At 38.3% G+C, this 17868-nt stretch overlaps 1 protein-coding gene across 1 annotated transcript in view; it reads right to left on the reverse strand.

Moving 5' to 3' along the window:
* Positions 1-12617, reverse strand: part of LOC121518347 (polypeptide N-acetylgalactosaminyltransferase 10-like) — a 165705-nt gene extending 153088 nt beyond the window's left edge. Inside the window, exon 1 of the mRNA XM_041800596.1 lies at positions 12349-12617. Coding sequence (XP_041656530.1) covers positions 12349-12495 — 147 coding nt within the window. The 5' untranslated portion in view covers positions 12496-12617. The remainder of the gene's footprint in view (positions 1-12348) is intronic.
* Between the last annotated feature and the right edge of the window lie 5251 nt (positions 12618-17868).

A 17868-nucleotide genomic window follows, 5' to 3' on the forward strand; every position in this document is an offset into this window, starting at 1 on the left:
ACAAAACAAGGAAATGGGCGTATCCATCTGCTTTGCAAGGTTACGCTTTAGCAGCATCCGTGCCATAAATGCACCAGCCACTTGTCACTGCTTGCTTACCTGAATGTACGGCCTCTTACTCCCAATTGATCCTGTCACTTTCTAACCGGGCCCAAGCTTAAGATGGGAGCTTTGCAAGATGGATTCGCCAGTGAGAAACACGGAAACAATTGAACCCATCTGCTTTGCAAGGTTAGACATATTCGCCATCAAACTATGGCTGCGGCTCAAACACCCCTACTGCTAACGTTAGCTAACAAACTCCACGCTGGCATTAACCATAAATGGAGCTCAATTTTCACAGTTTCTTGAGTGTTTTCTTGACTTCAGACTAGTCAACTTCATGCGAACGGGATTTGAAGTGGGGCTGAACGATTTTGGAAAATAATCTAACTGTGTTTTTTTCCCCCATTATTGCAATTGCACTTTGATATACGATTATTCCTTAACTTTCTTTTATTCCTAAACCAGGGCTGAACAATTCTTTAAAAATGTCTAATTCTGATGATTCTGAATTGTTGCATCAAGGGTTTTTTGTTATTCTCATATTTAATTAAAAAAAAAAGGACAAATATGAGGAAAGGTAGGATTTTTTGTAGACAATTATAAAAAATGGCAACTGAATGTTTGCATATGTCATGCATAACATCTCTGCTGCAAAAATAAAGTTAAAAACTGGTATTTTGACACAAATTTCAGGTCAAAGAAATATTGCATTCAAATATTGATTTGAAAATTGCAGCAGGCCATATTGCAATTTAATCAGCTGATCAGAAGTGGAAATATACACCTGAAAACATCCCTAGTTAGTGCATTTTTGGAATCTATTATAATAGGAATGTCTGTGAGAGACCTGCTTCTGTTATCACAGAAATAAAAGACACATCAGTGCCAAAACCAGCACAAAGAAAACACTATTGCAGCAATTTTCTGTCAAAAATTATTATCCGTATTTGATTTGATGGAAAAGTGTGATGTCTGCCAAGCTTTTGAGGAGACTTCTGCAAATTATTCAAACTTTGTAGTGAAAACAGAGAAAATGTTAACTGCAGGCTCTTAATAATGAACAGCATTACAATAATATACAGGAAGAGTCCTCCTTGTGCAGCTATATAAATATTAGCTTTTCTTCTTAAAGCAGGGCATGCTACAAAGCAAATGATTCCATTAAATGACTTATGGGGTCTTATCACGTCTTAGAATACTTGCAGCCTCATTAAAGCGGCCAAGAACCAATATGTGTTCTTCAAAAGGACGTGAAAATTTAAGTGAATGAATGCAAAATCAAGGGGCTCTTTATTTTTCCCTCCAATGGACAAATGTCAGACTTTCAATGTTTTTTAAGTCCTGTGGGAGCCCTGGAGGACAGAGGGGTCAGACAAATATCTGATTTGCATTGTGACTGTGGGGCAGGAATACATCACGAGCAGACAGCCGGGGAATTTCAAATCAGTCTGAAGCTCTCAGGGTGTTTATTCACAAAAAAGAAAAAAAGCAGTTTGTTCTTGAATAATCATTTGCCTGGCAAGCTGTGGTTTGACAATCTGTGACTTCTGAGGCAGAAATAAGAACTGGAGAGATGTTCTTTGAATATTTGTCAGCAGAGATTTCTCCTTGTTCTACATGGATGTCCTTGTTTACACTGAGCTCTGTTCATTAATAAGACCAGGCCGCCTCACTGACCTTCTACTGGCTCTAAAAGTACTATACAGAAGTCGGTGAGGTGGCTAGGCAGCGTCCTGTCCATGTGTCACAGGCAAAAAGCACAAGGTCCTGCAGTGATGAATGAACAGTGCAGCCTTCAGTGTGTGCCTCATAAATGTAGCCTCCAGTGTGCAGAAGCCCGTATGATTCTCATTTCTCTGTGACAGAGCCGTGAATCGGAGCCAACTTTGCTTTCAGAAGCACACTTCATCTTCTGGACTTTTACCAGAGCTGATTTCATCCAGTTAGAGGAAAAACCAGGGAGAAAGTTGGCCCAAAAAAAAAAAAAAAAAAAAAAAACACAGACCCTGACCTGGAAATGCATCAGACACTAAATATAGTCAAGTCTATGTTTTCTACATGTCTGTTTTGATCAGGATTAAATAAAGTCTGCCCTCTGTGGTTGCAAAAGCATCCCAGGATGCTTTGAGGAACATCAGACATGGCTGCAGTATTTATCGCCCAAGAAATATGAAACAACTTCCAGCATGAGGGAGGAGAAATGCTGACGGCAAAGGAGTAAAAACTTTTCCTAAGTAGGGCTGAGCAATTAATCGCAAATTTGATATCGCAATATGGCCTGCCGCAATTTACAAATAGCAGAAGGTGCAATATTTCTTTAACCTGAAATTTGTGTCAAAATACCAGATTAAGACATTTTTTTGCAGCAGAGATGTTATGCATAACATATCATGCAATCATCCACAGATAATTCTTTAGAATTGTCTACAATCATCTTGCTTTTTTGTATATTTTTCTTATTAAATATGAGAATGACAAAAATTATAACTCCTTCAATACATCAATTTCTATTCAATTTGCAATATGAGTCAAAATCATCACAATTATATATTTTCAAAACTATTCAGCTCCAGTTTTATCTAATATTATGTTTAGAGTTGGGTACCGAATTCGGTACTTTTATAGGCACCGACTGAATACCGTCGGTACTACTGAGTACCGATTTACATAAAATCAAACAGTACCATGTTTCGGTACCTAAACGCATCCTTTTGACTGCAAGGGAGTGGGAGAGTAGTCAATTTTCCATGCCGGACACGAACGCAGCATTGCACGCACTTGAGTAATGACGTCAGTAGCAGCTAACTGAATCAACAAAACAAGCATGGCTTATAAATTCCCTGCCACACCCAAAGAATTCAATACACTCTTCGACGCAATACCTACGGGTGTCATAATGCTATTCAAAGCTATTCAACCAAACTTACAATCTGTTTCTCTCCCCAATCCTGTAGATACAGAAATAGGGAAAATCTGACAAACTGCAAAAACAATAATAGGAATATTCGTGCTTTATTTCAGAGAGAATATTTATCTTTTCCATATGTGTTTCTTATTGGAAATCTTTTGTGATATTAATTGGAAAAGAGTATGGACAATTCCCAACAAATTTCTTGTAACAAACAAGGTACAAGAAGTCTCATTTAAAATTATTCATAAATATTATCCTGCAAACCATTACATGACAAAGTTTCAGAGGGACATTGACGTGAACTGTTCTTTTTGTGGAAGCCACCTGGAGACCATTCAGCACCTTTTCTGGATCTGCTCACACGCCACGACATTTTGGAAGGACTTAAGCAGATTTATTATTGGACAGTCTACAAGGACTTCACTTTAAAATGGGAAAATATTGTGTTTTGTTTTTTCAGAAGGCAAAGAAAAGAAGATGTATTTTTTATCATAAGTTTGTTAATTATACTAGTAAAATACTATCTCTGCAAATGCAAGTACAGTAACCAAAAACCTGCATTTCTATAATGATACTCTCATATGATTAGTGGCTCACTTAACAAAAAGGCTGCAAAAACAATTACTATCTGTACTATTTACAAACTGTTTGATTGTATGTAATACTTTAATATTATACCCCCTGGCATGTGTTCTATTTTAGATACAAGTTGTTGCTTTGTATACTTACATTTTTTTTGCTAAATAAAGCATTTATTTAAAAAAAAAAAAAAAAAAAAAAAAGCATGGCTGATCAGCTCCAGTTGTTTCCTGCTTGTTCGCCTCCCTCCCTCTCGCTCTCTCGTAGCGAATCCTCACTTTAAACACCGTGATTTGTCCGTTTATCATGTGGATATCAACCATAGAAATATAGTAGATAAAGGGATACGTTTGTTCTCTCAGTCACCTAACAGACACTGGATTAAGGCCTGGTGTGGACTGCCTTGTGTGACCGCTTCCTAAAAGTTGCTCTCCGTCTCTCTAGCTTGGCGCAGCTGGCGCCGTATAAAGCGCTCTGTCAGGATGGATTCAGAGTGATTTTGAAGGAGTGACAGAGCCACAGGCTCATCCTCGCTGCTTATTTCATCACAGAATGAATCAATATGCCACTTTGTTAACTTTTTGCAGTAAATACAAATAGAACGTAACGGACCCTGTGCGTGACGTTACGTTATATACTGTTATATGCTTCTGCATGGACGGTCACATGATTGATTGATGAGTGAGGAGCAGACTCTGCTCTTACCAGGGAAAGATGACATCTTTTGTTGGAAAAAGAACTGCATGAGGAAAGATGTGCAGTACACGTAGTTCATGGCAGAGGAAGTAGTTCGTTTATTTTCATTTGTAAAACTTTAATCGGTAAAATGTTATACCTTGATTTATTTAGTTAGTTATTTTGACTCCATACTCTATTGTTCATTTGTTTTAAACTTATTCTCCCTCCAGGGACCCCAACGCACATTTTTCCAAGAGGGGAAATTAGAGGAATAGGAGGTAGTGGGCTGGGTTTTCATTTGTGCAATATAAAGAAAAAACACTGGGTAGTTAAAGTAGTTTAGGCTTTCCATGTTGGAGTGATTTTTTAAAAACACTTAAAAAAAAACACTGATATTTCATAGTGTTTTGATATTAAAAAATCAGAACTTTTGAGGTTATATTAGATTAATTATTGCATATTATTCACACTCAAAAGTACAGAAATGGGTACCGTTGTGTACCGGTTCAAATGCGAAAGGTACCCATCCCTAATTATGTTGTTATAATATAGAATTATTTATTGCTTGTGTTTGTTGGTAAAAAAAAAATAATAATACAAGGTACTTTAGGAATAATAGCATATCAAATCCAAATTGCAATAGTGGGGGAAAAAATTGCTATTAGATTATTTTCCCAAATCGTTCAGCCCTAGTGCTGACCAGCTGATAAAATGTACATATTTATGTTCCAGTATGTCCTGTAGTTGGCTCTGGTCAAAGGATGCTGCTTAACCCAGGGAGCATCTTTAGGGTGACAAGATGTATGTGTCAAAACTGCAGATCAGTTTTGCAATGCATGATTAAATCTAAGAGAAGAGAGTCAGAACTGCCGTTTTACTGATTGACCTTGAACACTGCAAAATGCAACCGTATGTCAGCTCGCGCAGCTTTCATCTTCTGGATTTTAACATGCATTTCAACGTTGGATATTTTTAACTAACAAGACATGATAAAAATGTCATTACTATGCCTACATTCTAAGCTTTGAGGGTAGGAGAAATACACCTTTAAGTTGTTAGGCTAATGCATTTGTAGAACTTGGTAATGTCAGGTACTTCTAACAGTAACATTAAAACATTTTATTGATGTGAAGTAGTGCAGAGAGTCTTAATGCTTTAGTAGCTGCAGCTGTTTTCGTGTCTCTGAAACGCTGAACTCCTTTGTAAACCTCAATAACATTCAGTTTTTTTCCTGCAAAAACATTTCAATACCTTTCTTTTCATTACTGATGAAAAAGTGCAAGGTTTCTATTCAAGTGCTAAGGACACCAATCAGTCTGCTGAAGAGGAAAAGCCATGGTGAGATCAGTCAATAGACTTCTCAAAAATCCCAACATAGCTCAGTACTTAAAGCTAAGACCAAAGTTAATATTATAAGAGTGACACTTCACTCTTAACCCTACTCTTTATCTTGAGATTTGAACTGCTTCAAGTGTCGTGAAGGAGAGAAACCAAATGGATGAATGACGTGTTTTCACTCGTTGTCATCCTTAAAACACAAAAAAGGAAGCTAAAAATCATAAAATCCACTTATTGCATTGTTAACCTGCTAAAAGTCCTTCTTTTTTGGTACAACATCAGGATGTTGTGAATTTGCTGCTAATCTGGACGACTGTATACCTATACATGTGCGCTATCCACACTATACTACACATTTATGTCAATGAAAACAGACTCGCCAGTCAGTGAGACACTACAGCTAACAGGTTAATCTTCATCACCTTTTTTAATTCTACACACTGCTCTCTTCATCTCTCACCTTCACTTAACCCGAGCTGCTGGAGCAAACAGCTGGAAGCTGACTCACCTCTGCTTTGACACGTTTCCTTAATAAGAGGGAGGAAATGTGTAAATTATAGTTCTGTCACCGTCACCGTGGGGGAGCTCTGAGGTACACCATGGTTGCCAGAGCGGAGAGAAAAACTCATTCAGGGACAACATGAACAGGCACATGATTTCAGCTGTTTGAGCCAACAGAGTCCAGAGAAAGACGCTCCTCTGTTTGTGTGTAAATCTGTGTGAGAGGTCAGCTGTTCTGATCAGTCAGAATCTTTGAAATTTAAATCAGAGAAGTACACAACTATCAGAGAATAAATTTACAAAAGAGTTGTGGCAAAGCCCAGTTAGATTCTCAAAATAAACAATGATATAAAAAAAAATACAACACATTTATATACACGTTACAAAGAGAGCCATCAAAGAAACAGTTAGGGCTGTTAGGGTGGCAGCAGACGCTTAACTAGATGACACAGTGTATGCCTCAGATCAAAACAAATGAACTGTGATAGTGACGAGGAAGTCTGTCTACAGCCAGCAAGACTGAAAGCAGAGATCCAGTATTATTTCATGTTTCAAACACATGAAAATTGGGAATCAGATACGAGTCATGCAAAATGCAAGCTGTGCAAAAACAAGGTAAAACACTGCAGCAACATCAGCCTTCATCTACACCATGATAAGACAATAATCAGATGATAGCGTCAACAGCTAGCCTCGCTACACAGGACCAGTTTCTGCAGTCACATCTGGCACTGAATGAAGCTGTGAAGTCAAGATTTCCCTCAACTTCTAAACAGGATCAGATCAGTGTTTTACACTGTAGGAGTCTTTGCTGTAATCATCTACAACAATCATCTGCTAACTACAGTGAATTCTGCATAGGACATGATTATTTTCCAACATGAACATCAGCATGGTATGTTTGAAATCATGAGACTGTGGGAATTACCCAGTCTGAGAAACAAGTAACATTAATTTGTAGGGATGTAAAGGCATGATAACACCTCGGTAATAAGCCCATGGTATGTTTTTTTATTGTGGTGTAAAAATTAATTAAAAAATGAATTGAGGCTACAAAACAATAAGTAACAGAATATAGTCCAGAAATGATCCCAGAAGGATGCTTAAATGGTCATATTCTGAAGCATTAGTCTTCTGACAATGCTGAAGCACAGTGGGTCTTACAGCATGCAGAGATAGCAGCAGAGATCACCCTCTCTGTCCTCCAAGCGTCCATTAAATATTTACTTCTCTACTCTGTGAATTTAAGCCTCTCCAACAGTCTAATATCTAGTGTTTTTATTTTGAAGCTGGAGATACAGGATTGTGGTGCTTTGAATTGACAAGCCTTTGAGCTGAATAAAGTTTTGTCTCTGTGTTCACACAAGCATGAAACATGAATGTGAATATTATTAAAGGTCACATGTTAGGCAAGATAGACTTTTTCAGGCTTTTCCAGCAAAAATATGTGCCCCTGGCCTGTCCATGATCCTCCCAAGACCCCTTATAATAACGTATAAGTATGTAACATTCCGACACATGAAGCAAATACTCGGAAATACTTTCTTGAGTAAACCACTGGGCATGCGTTTTTGAAATCACTCTGCCCAGCAGCCATGTCTGGAGTGTAGTTCCGGCTTTGCATTTGCTACTAAAACAACTCGGTCTCGTAATGTTATGATTGTTTCATAGTGTGGTGAATGTGCAGGTCACAACTTGACCACGAGAGCGTTTTGGAGTTGTTGAATCGTGTATTTGATGAGTTTGACGAGAGAAAGCCGGAAATATCATATGTCTCCGTAACGTTAGCTGAGCAGCTCGCATCTCAGCCTCGCCGATCTAAAAACAGCTTGCACCGACAACTAAAGGTAACAAACCTACTCCTAAGACTATAGGGATTATGGCAATGGGCGAGTTTGCCAAAATGTTAAAGTATCCCTCTAAGGTAAAACTGGTGCAGCATGCCCTGCTGCTTTGCAGCTTGTTAGGACACGATTACAGTGAACACAAATCAGTTTTGATTTTCTTGCATTGCATGTTGTTAGGACATGCTGTTGGGATGAGCTAGGCCTAAAAATAATGATGGTGGTAGAAAACATAACAGCTGCAGAGGCTCTGTAACGCTCTGATATAGCCACATATCTAATGACTGAGGCAATTAAGCTTTGATTTGGTATCTGTATCGATAATGAGACACGATGTGTCAGAATGTGTTAGTCTCACATCAGATGACTGACAGCTGACGGATAGGAAGAACCAAAGCTTCACGCCCCACTTACTTGATCTGTTATTTTTGGCAAAAGCAATTTAGAGGAACTAGTTTCAGTGTTTCTTTTGCTGATTTTTGGTGCAGTCTTTCTTTAAAAGCTCCTCTGTTATTGCAGAGTGTCGGCATCTTCTCTTTAATCAGCCTTTCTGTCTGTTATCAGACTGCTGTGGAGTTTGACAGCTGTTATCACACACATTGCTAATATGTAACAGGCTTTTCCCAACCTCGTACGCGTCCTTTAATCCCGTTCATAACAACTCCTGTCATTTAAGACGTCAAACTTGAGCTGAGGAGAAGTAATCCTTGGAGGAGATGCGTGCAGAATAAGCTGGCTTTATTATTCCCATAATTCAGCCTGTAAATTAGCTGATAACAAGCAGGCACAGGAAACATGACTGAGGACTTCTGATGGGGATTTGTCAACATTCCCAGACTGAATGATGAAATGATAACAGGGGAAATTGTTTGGAGAGCTTTGAAATGCTTGTAACAGGCATTTATGAACACATGCTTTTGGTGTTTTCACTAAAATTCTACAATCAGTGAGTCCAGTAAAGCAAGTTTGCAGGATTTGGACTAACATCAACAGCTTCTAAAGCTCACAAATGCACACAGAGACATGCATACCATCAGTGAAAGCTTCCATTCAGCTGATCTGCCTCATTTGAATTAGAGGAGCCAGTATTGTTTGCTTAATAGGGTCCGTTCTGGTGAGCTTTCTGAACTCTCATGAGGACCAGCAAAACCAAACACACCCAGCTCCAGCGAGAGCTGTTCAATAAATCATCTCTTCTCTGGTTTTAGAAACATTCGCTCTGATGTTTCGGTTTAATTCAGCCAAATAAAGTCCTGATTTACCAAATACTTGTGTTTATCTGGTGTGTCCAATCAGTTTAAAGCTAGAAATCCACACATCTAAGTGCTAATTTAGAGAAAAGAGTTATTATTAAGTTGGAAATGTGATCTGTTGCACAAACTCTGATCTTTTTTAAAGTCAAACATGAGAAAAAATGTTGGCTCTGCCGAAGGGTTACACCAAAATAAGTTATGAATTAAACACAAGCACCAGCATCAGCCATCGGCTAAATTGTTATTTTACTTTCTGGTCTCTGCATCTGTCCAGATTTTTACAGTCTGATGATTATACTGACTGGAATCTGAACGGGTTATAGAAATAACAGATCCATCATGTGTTTCTCTAAAGGCTTTAGATTTATGTGAAGTGTTTTAATTGACATCCTATTCTTAATCCATAGGGTTTAATATGACGTTGGTCCACCCTTTGCAGCTATAACAGCTTCAACTCTTCTGGGAAGGCTTTCCACAAGGTTTAGGAGTGTGTTTATGGGAATTTTTGACCATTCTTCCAGAAGCGCATTTGTGAGGTCACACACTGATGTTGGACGAGAAGGCCTGGCTCTCAGTCTCCGCTCTAATTCATCCCAAAGGTGTTCTATGGGGTTGAGGTCAGGACTCTGTGCAGGCCAGTCAAGTTCATCCACACCAAACTCTCTCATCCATGTCTTTATGGACCTTGCTTTGTGCACTGGTGCACAGTCATGTTGGAACAGGAAGGGGCCATCCCCAAACTGTTCCCACAAAGTTGGGAGCATGGAATTGTCCAAAATCTCTTGGTATGCTAAAGCATTCAGACTTCCTTTCACTGGAAGTAAGGGGCCAAGCCCAGCTCCTGAAAAACAAACCCACACCATAGTCCCCCCTCCACCAAACTTTACACTTGGCACAATGCAGTCAAACAAGTACCGTTCTCCTGGCAACCACCAAACCCAGACTCGTCCATCAGATTGCCAGATGGAGAAGCGTGATTCATCTCTCCAGAAAACGCGTATCAACTGCTCTAGAGTCCAGTGGCGGCGTGCTTTACACCACTGCATCCCACGCTTTGCATTGCACTTGGCGATGTATGGCTTGGATGCAGCTGCTCGGCCATGGAAACCCATTCCATGAAGCTCTCTACGCACTGTTCTTGAGCTAATCTGAAGGCCACATGAAGTTTGAAGGTCTGTAGCCACTGACTCTGCAGAAAGTTGGTGACCTCTGCGCACTATGCACCTCAGCATCCACTGACCCCGCTCCATCATTTTACGTGGCCTACCACTTGGTGGCTGAGTTGCTGTCATTCCCAGTCGCTTCCACTTTGTTATAATACCACTCACGGTTGACTGTGGAATATTTAGGAGAGAGGAAATTTCACCACTGGACTTGTTGCACAGGTAGCATCCTATCACAGTACCACGCTGGAATTCACTGAGCTCCTGAGAGCGAGCCATTCTTTCACAAATGTTTGTAGAAACAGTCTGCGTGCCTAGGTGCTTGATTTTATACAATTTGCAGACAGCTTTTTAGATGCAAAAAAAACTATCAAGAGTGTGATTAAACACCAAATATTACACATCTGAATCATGAGATATGAAAGAGTCACACCCCTACTACCAATGTAATTTAAACGGCAGTTTTTAAACCTGAATGCGTTGTACTGGTATGAGGGGGTTTGGTCAAATAACAGAGTAAATTTCTAAGAAAAAAAATAACTATTTAGGAGTTCAAAGTCATTGATTTTGACTTTATAAACTCAAAATCTCAAGTTAATAAAGCCATATATTTAAAACTTCATAAAGCAGTACATTTATGAAAAAAAGGCAAAATTTAAATCGTCTCCCAATGCTGTCAAGTGGGTTTTGTTCTGAATAGTTCATGTTTACTGCAATGTTTCTTCTGAATCCAGATTCTAATGACAATGTGATGATTCTGGGCAGCAGGCTATATTGCAATTTAATCTAATTTTCAATCAATGCCCAGCCCTAATAAACACCCAAATATGATGATTTTTGGCATATTGAATGCCACCTTTCAATAAATATACAAAATGGTCATACTTATTACAAGATACACAACAAGCACATACTCTAAAAAGACTGATTAAAATAAAATGTAGGTAGAAGACAAAAATCTGATAAAGACATGTCTAAGTCAAAGGGTCCTCTTATAGCTTATAAAAAGTAAATTTAAAAAGTCCCATTTAATACTTTCAAAGATCTGCAGTAACTCTGTTACAATGTAAATTCTGCTGCTAATCAAAATAATTAAAGATGATAGCATCAAAGGTAGCAGGGAATTATGGGAGTGATTCTCTGCTGATAATGTAAGTGAGCAACAACAAACGTGAATGAGGTACAGCAACAGAGCGGCACCTACCAGTAGAAAGTCCTTCTGTTCAGGTAAGAATCCTTGACATATAACAGCAACCACAAACATGTCATTGCAGATGACAAATACAAAAATAATCCTTTCTTCTTAAAAAATATTGGAAATATTTGAGGTGATGCTGCCTAAGCACTTAACAAAACATAAATAGCATAGGTTTAATCATTGTTCGGTTCATTTTAGTGAAAAAATCCTTCTATATAAGAGTATTAAAGATTGATCCACAATGAAAACAAGCAATACTTTCAGTCTGACGTGCTTATAAAGGCTACTGGTTCTGCACATAGGTCTTTAAGCATCATATGTATAACACGTGATTTATAGGGGGTGACAAAAAAAGAGAAGAATTGCTCCTTTAACCCAAATGATGACCATGTGAATCCCCAAGCAGGAAAATGACCCTCCATTCCCCCTTGATAAACGTGTGCTGACGTCTGCCTGTCAACCTGTGAACGCAGCCAGCCTCTCGTATTTTGACAACTTCCTGAAGTCCGTGTTATTGTAACTTTACTGCGACGCCCAGCTCCGGGTTAGCTACGTGGCCGTGTCTTCATCCTGCTCCGTAACTAACCACCAACCATGCTGACACGGTGCTAAAACAAGGTCCATTTAGCATCTCATTCACACAGCCAGTATGGGAATGTAAAGGTTGGCGGTTGTGAGAGTAAACGGTTGAGACGAGTGGGCAGACGAGCAGCAATCTCTGCCTCATCTCAGGCCAACAAACTCACATTTAAAGGGCTTTTTAGCGGGTATAACAACGGCGAGACAGCAGATAAAGAGCCGTGTAGCTGTGAGAAGCCACCCGTGGCTGAGCCCCTACCTGAATCTGGGGGATGCCGCCCGGACCGTCCACTAATTCGGGCGAGTTGTCCCGGTATAAATTCCACAGTCCGACGTTAGGGAGGAAAAGAAGAGCCGCTATGAGCAGCCCTGCGAACTGCAGGAGCCTCTTTTCTTTCCGCCTCATCTCTCCGGGAGAAAGCGTGAGAAGCAGCGCTGGTAGAAACTAGCGAGTCCCGAACCCCCGCTTTTCCAGGCGGAGATAACTTTCACTCTGACTGGGGGACGGACGGAGGGACGCCGGCGCTGTGACGCTCAACGGCTGAGAGCTCCGCCGCTAGGGGGAGAGAGCCGCTGAGCTTCCGCCGGAGCTGGGGGTGAGGAGGTGGGGGTTATCCAACAGAAGACAACAGAATGTTTTTAATCTCATGTTATGACGCTTTAAAAGCACCCCTCCTCCTTTTTATGGGGCTCAAACCCGCAAGTTACATCGTTAGATTAAAAACAAACGCCCGGAAGTAAACTGGACTATCAGGAAAAAAGTTGAATGACCTGCTGAATACTTGTGCTGCGTTCAAGTGCACCTCGGAAACAAGACGCGCTACTTCCAATGAGCCACAAGTCATGGAGGATTTTAAAGATCAGAGTTTAAGGAAAGGATGGACAACTTTATTCCCATTCCGCATTGTTATAAGACAATTGTGAATAATAAGAAACAAAAAGGAAAAATATGCAGAATACAGGTTGGGACAGTTTTGATTTCCTGTTCTAAAATGTTTATTGCTATGAATTTAAAGATAAACCCCCACACATGACGCACTTCTGTAACACTGACCTCTTTTATAATGTTCCTAAGAGGAAAAAGTAAATAAATAAATAAAAGATAAACACATTCATTAATAAATAAATAAAGAAAAAATGTTACTTGGAGGAATGGCCAACACTTTTATAGAAACTGGTCCAGCAAAAACTCTCAACATGACATTTGATGGTTAATTATAGCTACTGTTAGCATTTTATTTTCTTAATGAAAGTTCTAAGTGCTTGGAATTATTTTTTTTTAATGTATGTTATTCAATTTATGTTATTTAGAAAAGGCCAAGTTCCTACAGTTAAATTAGACAGGACGATTGTACCAAGTATTTTTTACCTGCTAGTAGCGAGGAAAAACCAATATCATTTATCTATATTGTTATGGTTGTTTAGGGCAGTAGTTCTGAGGGTTGTGAGAAACTGGAAGGGGGTTGTGAGATGCCTTTAAAAAAAACCTAGAATTATTTTATATGGTTATTTATATTTTTTTAAACAACTTTTGTTTGAAAAATGCATAAATTTACATGATTGTATTATTTATAAAGAACTTTCAAAACAAACAGTTACTACCAAAGTGCTGTACAGCAACAGTTTAAACAGAAGGCATCTAAAAACACCAATTACAACACTGTGACATAGTAACAGCATTTAAGACATAGAAAATTAACAGTGTGCATGGCCATAAGTATGCATGTGCATATGGGCATACCACATGCACACCAACTTACACTGCCATAGTTGAAAAGGACATCAGTATGATCAACAAAAGCATGTACTATACATTAAGTGAGATTCATGTTGAAATCAAAGTAAAGTAAAAAAAAAAAATCCTTAATATGTTGGCTAAGTCTGCACATGACTGTTCTCAGGGGGGGCGCAAGGCATTGTCTGCTCTGAGGTTGTAAAATTAGAGTTGCAAATATTAAGTAAAACCATGATAAAGCACTTAAACATTTTATAGAATGGTATTTAGGTAATAAAAACCTGTGAAGAGCCACTTTTATCAATGACACTTAAATCGATGTTTATTTTTGGCAACAATATGATGATATATTTTTGGGGGGGTCTTGGGGAGGCTTAGCTTGTCTTTAAAATGAGTGGTGGGGGGCAACAAGGAAAATTGGTTGGTAACCACTGTTTTAAATCATGATTAGAAACATAATGTGCGGCTGTGTATTATGGCCACCCTTAAAGATTAAATAAAAGACAAAGAGGATCCAGAAATTTTGAGGAAAAAAAAAATCAAAATTTTTGTGATTATAAAATCATGCCATGCCATTTGGGTGGGGGTTATCATGATTAATGTTTTGTTATCATTAATATGTTAATAAAAACAATGTTAAGAAAAAAACACTACCTTTTTATTATTATTTATTTCTTTTTTCCTAGTGGCCCTAATATGTCACCATAATGTATAGTTTATACACACTGTAGATCTTCTGGTAATAATCTATGAAGTAAGAAGGCCTGTTGGGATGTTGTCAATGAAAATAATTAAAAGGATTAATTGAATTTAAATTTTTTCCAAGTGGGACCTGGAGGGACTCAGGTTTTCTTTGATATGAGGGGCAAAGAAAAAAGTTAGGGAGCTAATCATCATACAAAAATCTGCTTTTAATCATAAGGTTGATTATTTTCTTATATTAAAAGCCTTTTTAGTCCTGTCTCAACCACCCAAAAAATGCTTTCACAGGACAGTGTAAATGCAACCGTATTTGATAATAATAGATAACATACATTTTAAACTCCTTTTGTTGCATTAGTGTGTCACTTTAAAGTTAAAACCAAAAGTTAGGTGTACACCCCCCACCCCAATAGCCCCATAGCTTTTATTAAGATCCATTACACCAGCATTAATATTTCTCATCTATAATGCAAATTGAATTTCTTGAACACAAATGGAAAAAGAAATTAAGCTACATGTCCTTCAGGGATCTGCAACTATATTCAACATAGCAGACTGAAGCCTTCAGATTCTGAAGCCACAGCTTAAGTGTGCACTTTTGATTTGCTGCTGAACTGTAGAGCTGTGATAATCAGCTGGTCCAGCTAGTCCAAGGACCACGACCACGCATATCCAGCCCACAGAATATTAGAGGAAGAAATACATTGAAAGTTAAAGTTCCTTTACAGATGTAAAAGCTATGCACACATGTAGTGATTTCCATCACAGAATCACACCTGCGGACACCAAGATTCAAACAAACATCCAATATTGACCTTTGACCTTAGTCTTTGCCCCAGGTTCTCTGAATCATTTGATGATATTATGGACTGTAGATGGCAACGGTATTCAATTTCATTTAGGGCTGAGCAATTAATCAAATTAGATTAAATTACAATATGGCTTGCTGCAATTTACAAATCACAGAAGTTGCAATATTTCTTTAACTTGAAATATGTCAAAATAGCAGCTTAATACGTTAATTTTTTTGCAGCAGCTTTACAAGCTTAACCTCCTCCAACCCAGCCACCTCCTTTATGGCTTAAACCTTGTTGCAACCTCATATTCTTTAATTGCTTCTGAAATAATTTATAGTTTTTAATACACATTGTCATTTATGTGTTCATCCATGTGGGGGTTTCTAGCCATGACCTCCCTAAAGTCAAAGCAGCTGTTTGACTAACCCAGGTGGCATGTTTAGAGCAGAGCCTTCTCTGCCAAGTAAAACTGTAGACTATATCCATTTTGCAATGAAATGGTAAAATGTATGATGAGTGTTCCTGACTGAATGTACGTTATTATAATTTTATTGCTTGAATTTGTTGAAAAATGCATACGTTGAGCAATGTAATAAAAAATCACATTAAATCACAATATCAGTAAATATGCAATTAGATTATTTTTGCTAATCGTTCAGCCCTTGTGTCTTTGCAATTTTACGTTGAGGAACAGTTTTAGATGCAGTTTTTCACAGGCTGGTGAACATCTGCCTGTCTTTACTTCTGAGAGACTCTGCCTCTCTAAAATACTCCTTTTATACCCAGTCATATTACTGACCTGTGGCCAATTTACCTAATTAGTTATAAAATGCTCCTCCAGCTGTTTTTTCATTCATACTACTTTTTAGTCTTTTGTTGCCTTGTCCCTACTTTTTTGAAATGTTTTGCTAACATGATATTCAAAATGAGCTGAAACTTTTCATGAAATGTTAAAATGTCTCAGATTCAACATCTGATATGTTGTTTATGTTCTGTTGTGAATAAAATGTGGGTTTACAAGTTTGACAATCATTGCATTCTGTTTTCATGTATGTTTTACACAGAGTCCAAGCTTTTTTGGAATTAGGGTCGTATTTTCCTATAGTTTATTACCTCCCCCCAGGAGGTTATGTGATCAGTCAGTCAGTCAGTCCGTCCGTTTGTTCGTTTGTTAATTGTTTGTTTGTTTGTTAGTTTGTTAGCAAGATAACTCAAAAAGTTAAGGACAGATTTTGATGAAATTTTCAGGAAATGTCAGAAATGGCATCAGGAAGAACTGATTAGATTTTGGGAGTGATCCAGATCAGCGTCTGGATCCAGGAATTTTTTAAAGGATTCTGTACTATTGGGAGATAGGGCTAATGGCGGAGGTCTGCACTCTCCGAGTGCTTTTCTAGTTTGATTATCTGGTCCTTTTACACGTGACCCCTGCTGAAGGGATTCAAGCCAAACATGGATGGTGGACCCCTACAGTGTTTCTTTGCTGGCTCACATCTCCCCTTAGAGCACGGGTGTCAACTTCAAGGCCTGGGGGTCAAATGCGGCCCCCGGTGCAGTTTTACCTGGCCCACAAGATCATCTCATATCTTAATTAGAAGTGGCTCACCCGAACGAGGTCTGCAGATTTCCTCTAGCGTAAAAATGTAAAGATTTAAAACAAAATCCTTGTTATGTCACACAAATCTGAAAAAGTAGAGAGTAGAAATAGTCAGGAATCAGGGAAAGAAATCAATTTGTGTTTTAATTTCATATTTTCATTTTGCATCCCAAGATTATGACCTAAACTTTTGGATTTTGGCTTTTTATTTCAGATTTTGACCTTTTAAATTCATGATTTTGTATTTTATCTCGTATCTTGACCTTTAAACTCATGATTTTAACTCTATCTCATATGTTTACCTTTTAAACTCCTGATCTAGAATTTTATCTTTTATTTTGACCTTTTAAACTCTTGATTTTGTATTTTATCTCGTATCTTGACCTTTAAACTCATGATTTTAACTCTATCTCATATGTTTACCTTTTAAAAACTTTTTTTTTTAACTTTCAATTTTGTATTTTGACCTTTGGGACTTGTAAAGTTGACTTTTTATCTCAGATTTTGAGCCTTTAAATCATTTATTTATTTATTTATTTGGCGTTTATTTGACATGGACACACAGTAACATTGATGCTGTGGTATTTAATCATTTTGACTTTTTTCAAATCCTTAATCATCACTGTTTAATTTTCCCCATAATTCATTACCTGTGATAACATGGTTGATAGTTTCCGGTTAAATCCTGACCCAGTTAGGCCCTCAGGTTAAACCTAAAATTCAGATTTCAGCTCCTGCTGTGATTGAGTCTGACACCCCTGCCTCAGAGGGCGGGGTCACTGCTAATCAATACTAGGTTGCTCTGAGTGATCACCTTTATCCTCGAATGAAGATTTTCTGTCCTGTTGGGGTTTCTTTCTTCAGGATAACAATCCCTTTATACATAAGGCAGGGCTTACTAAACAGCTGATGAGCATGAAATCTTGGATCTCACAGCATCTGTGTTTT

The sequence above is a fragment of the Cheilinus undulatus genome, linkage group 12, assembly GCF_018320785.1.
Source record: "Cheilinus undulatus linkage group 12, ASM1832078v1, whole genome shotgun sequence".
NCBI classification, from domain to species: domain Eukaryota; kingdom Metazoa; phylum Chordata; class Actinopteri; order Labriformes; family Labridae; genus Cheilinus; species Cheilinus undulatus.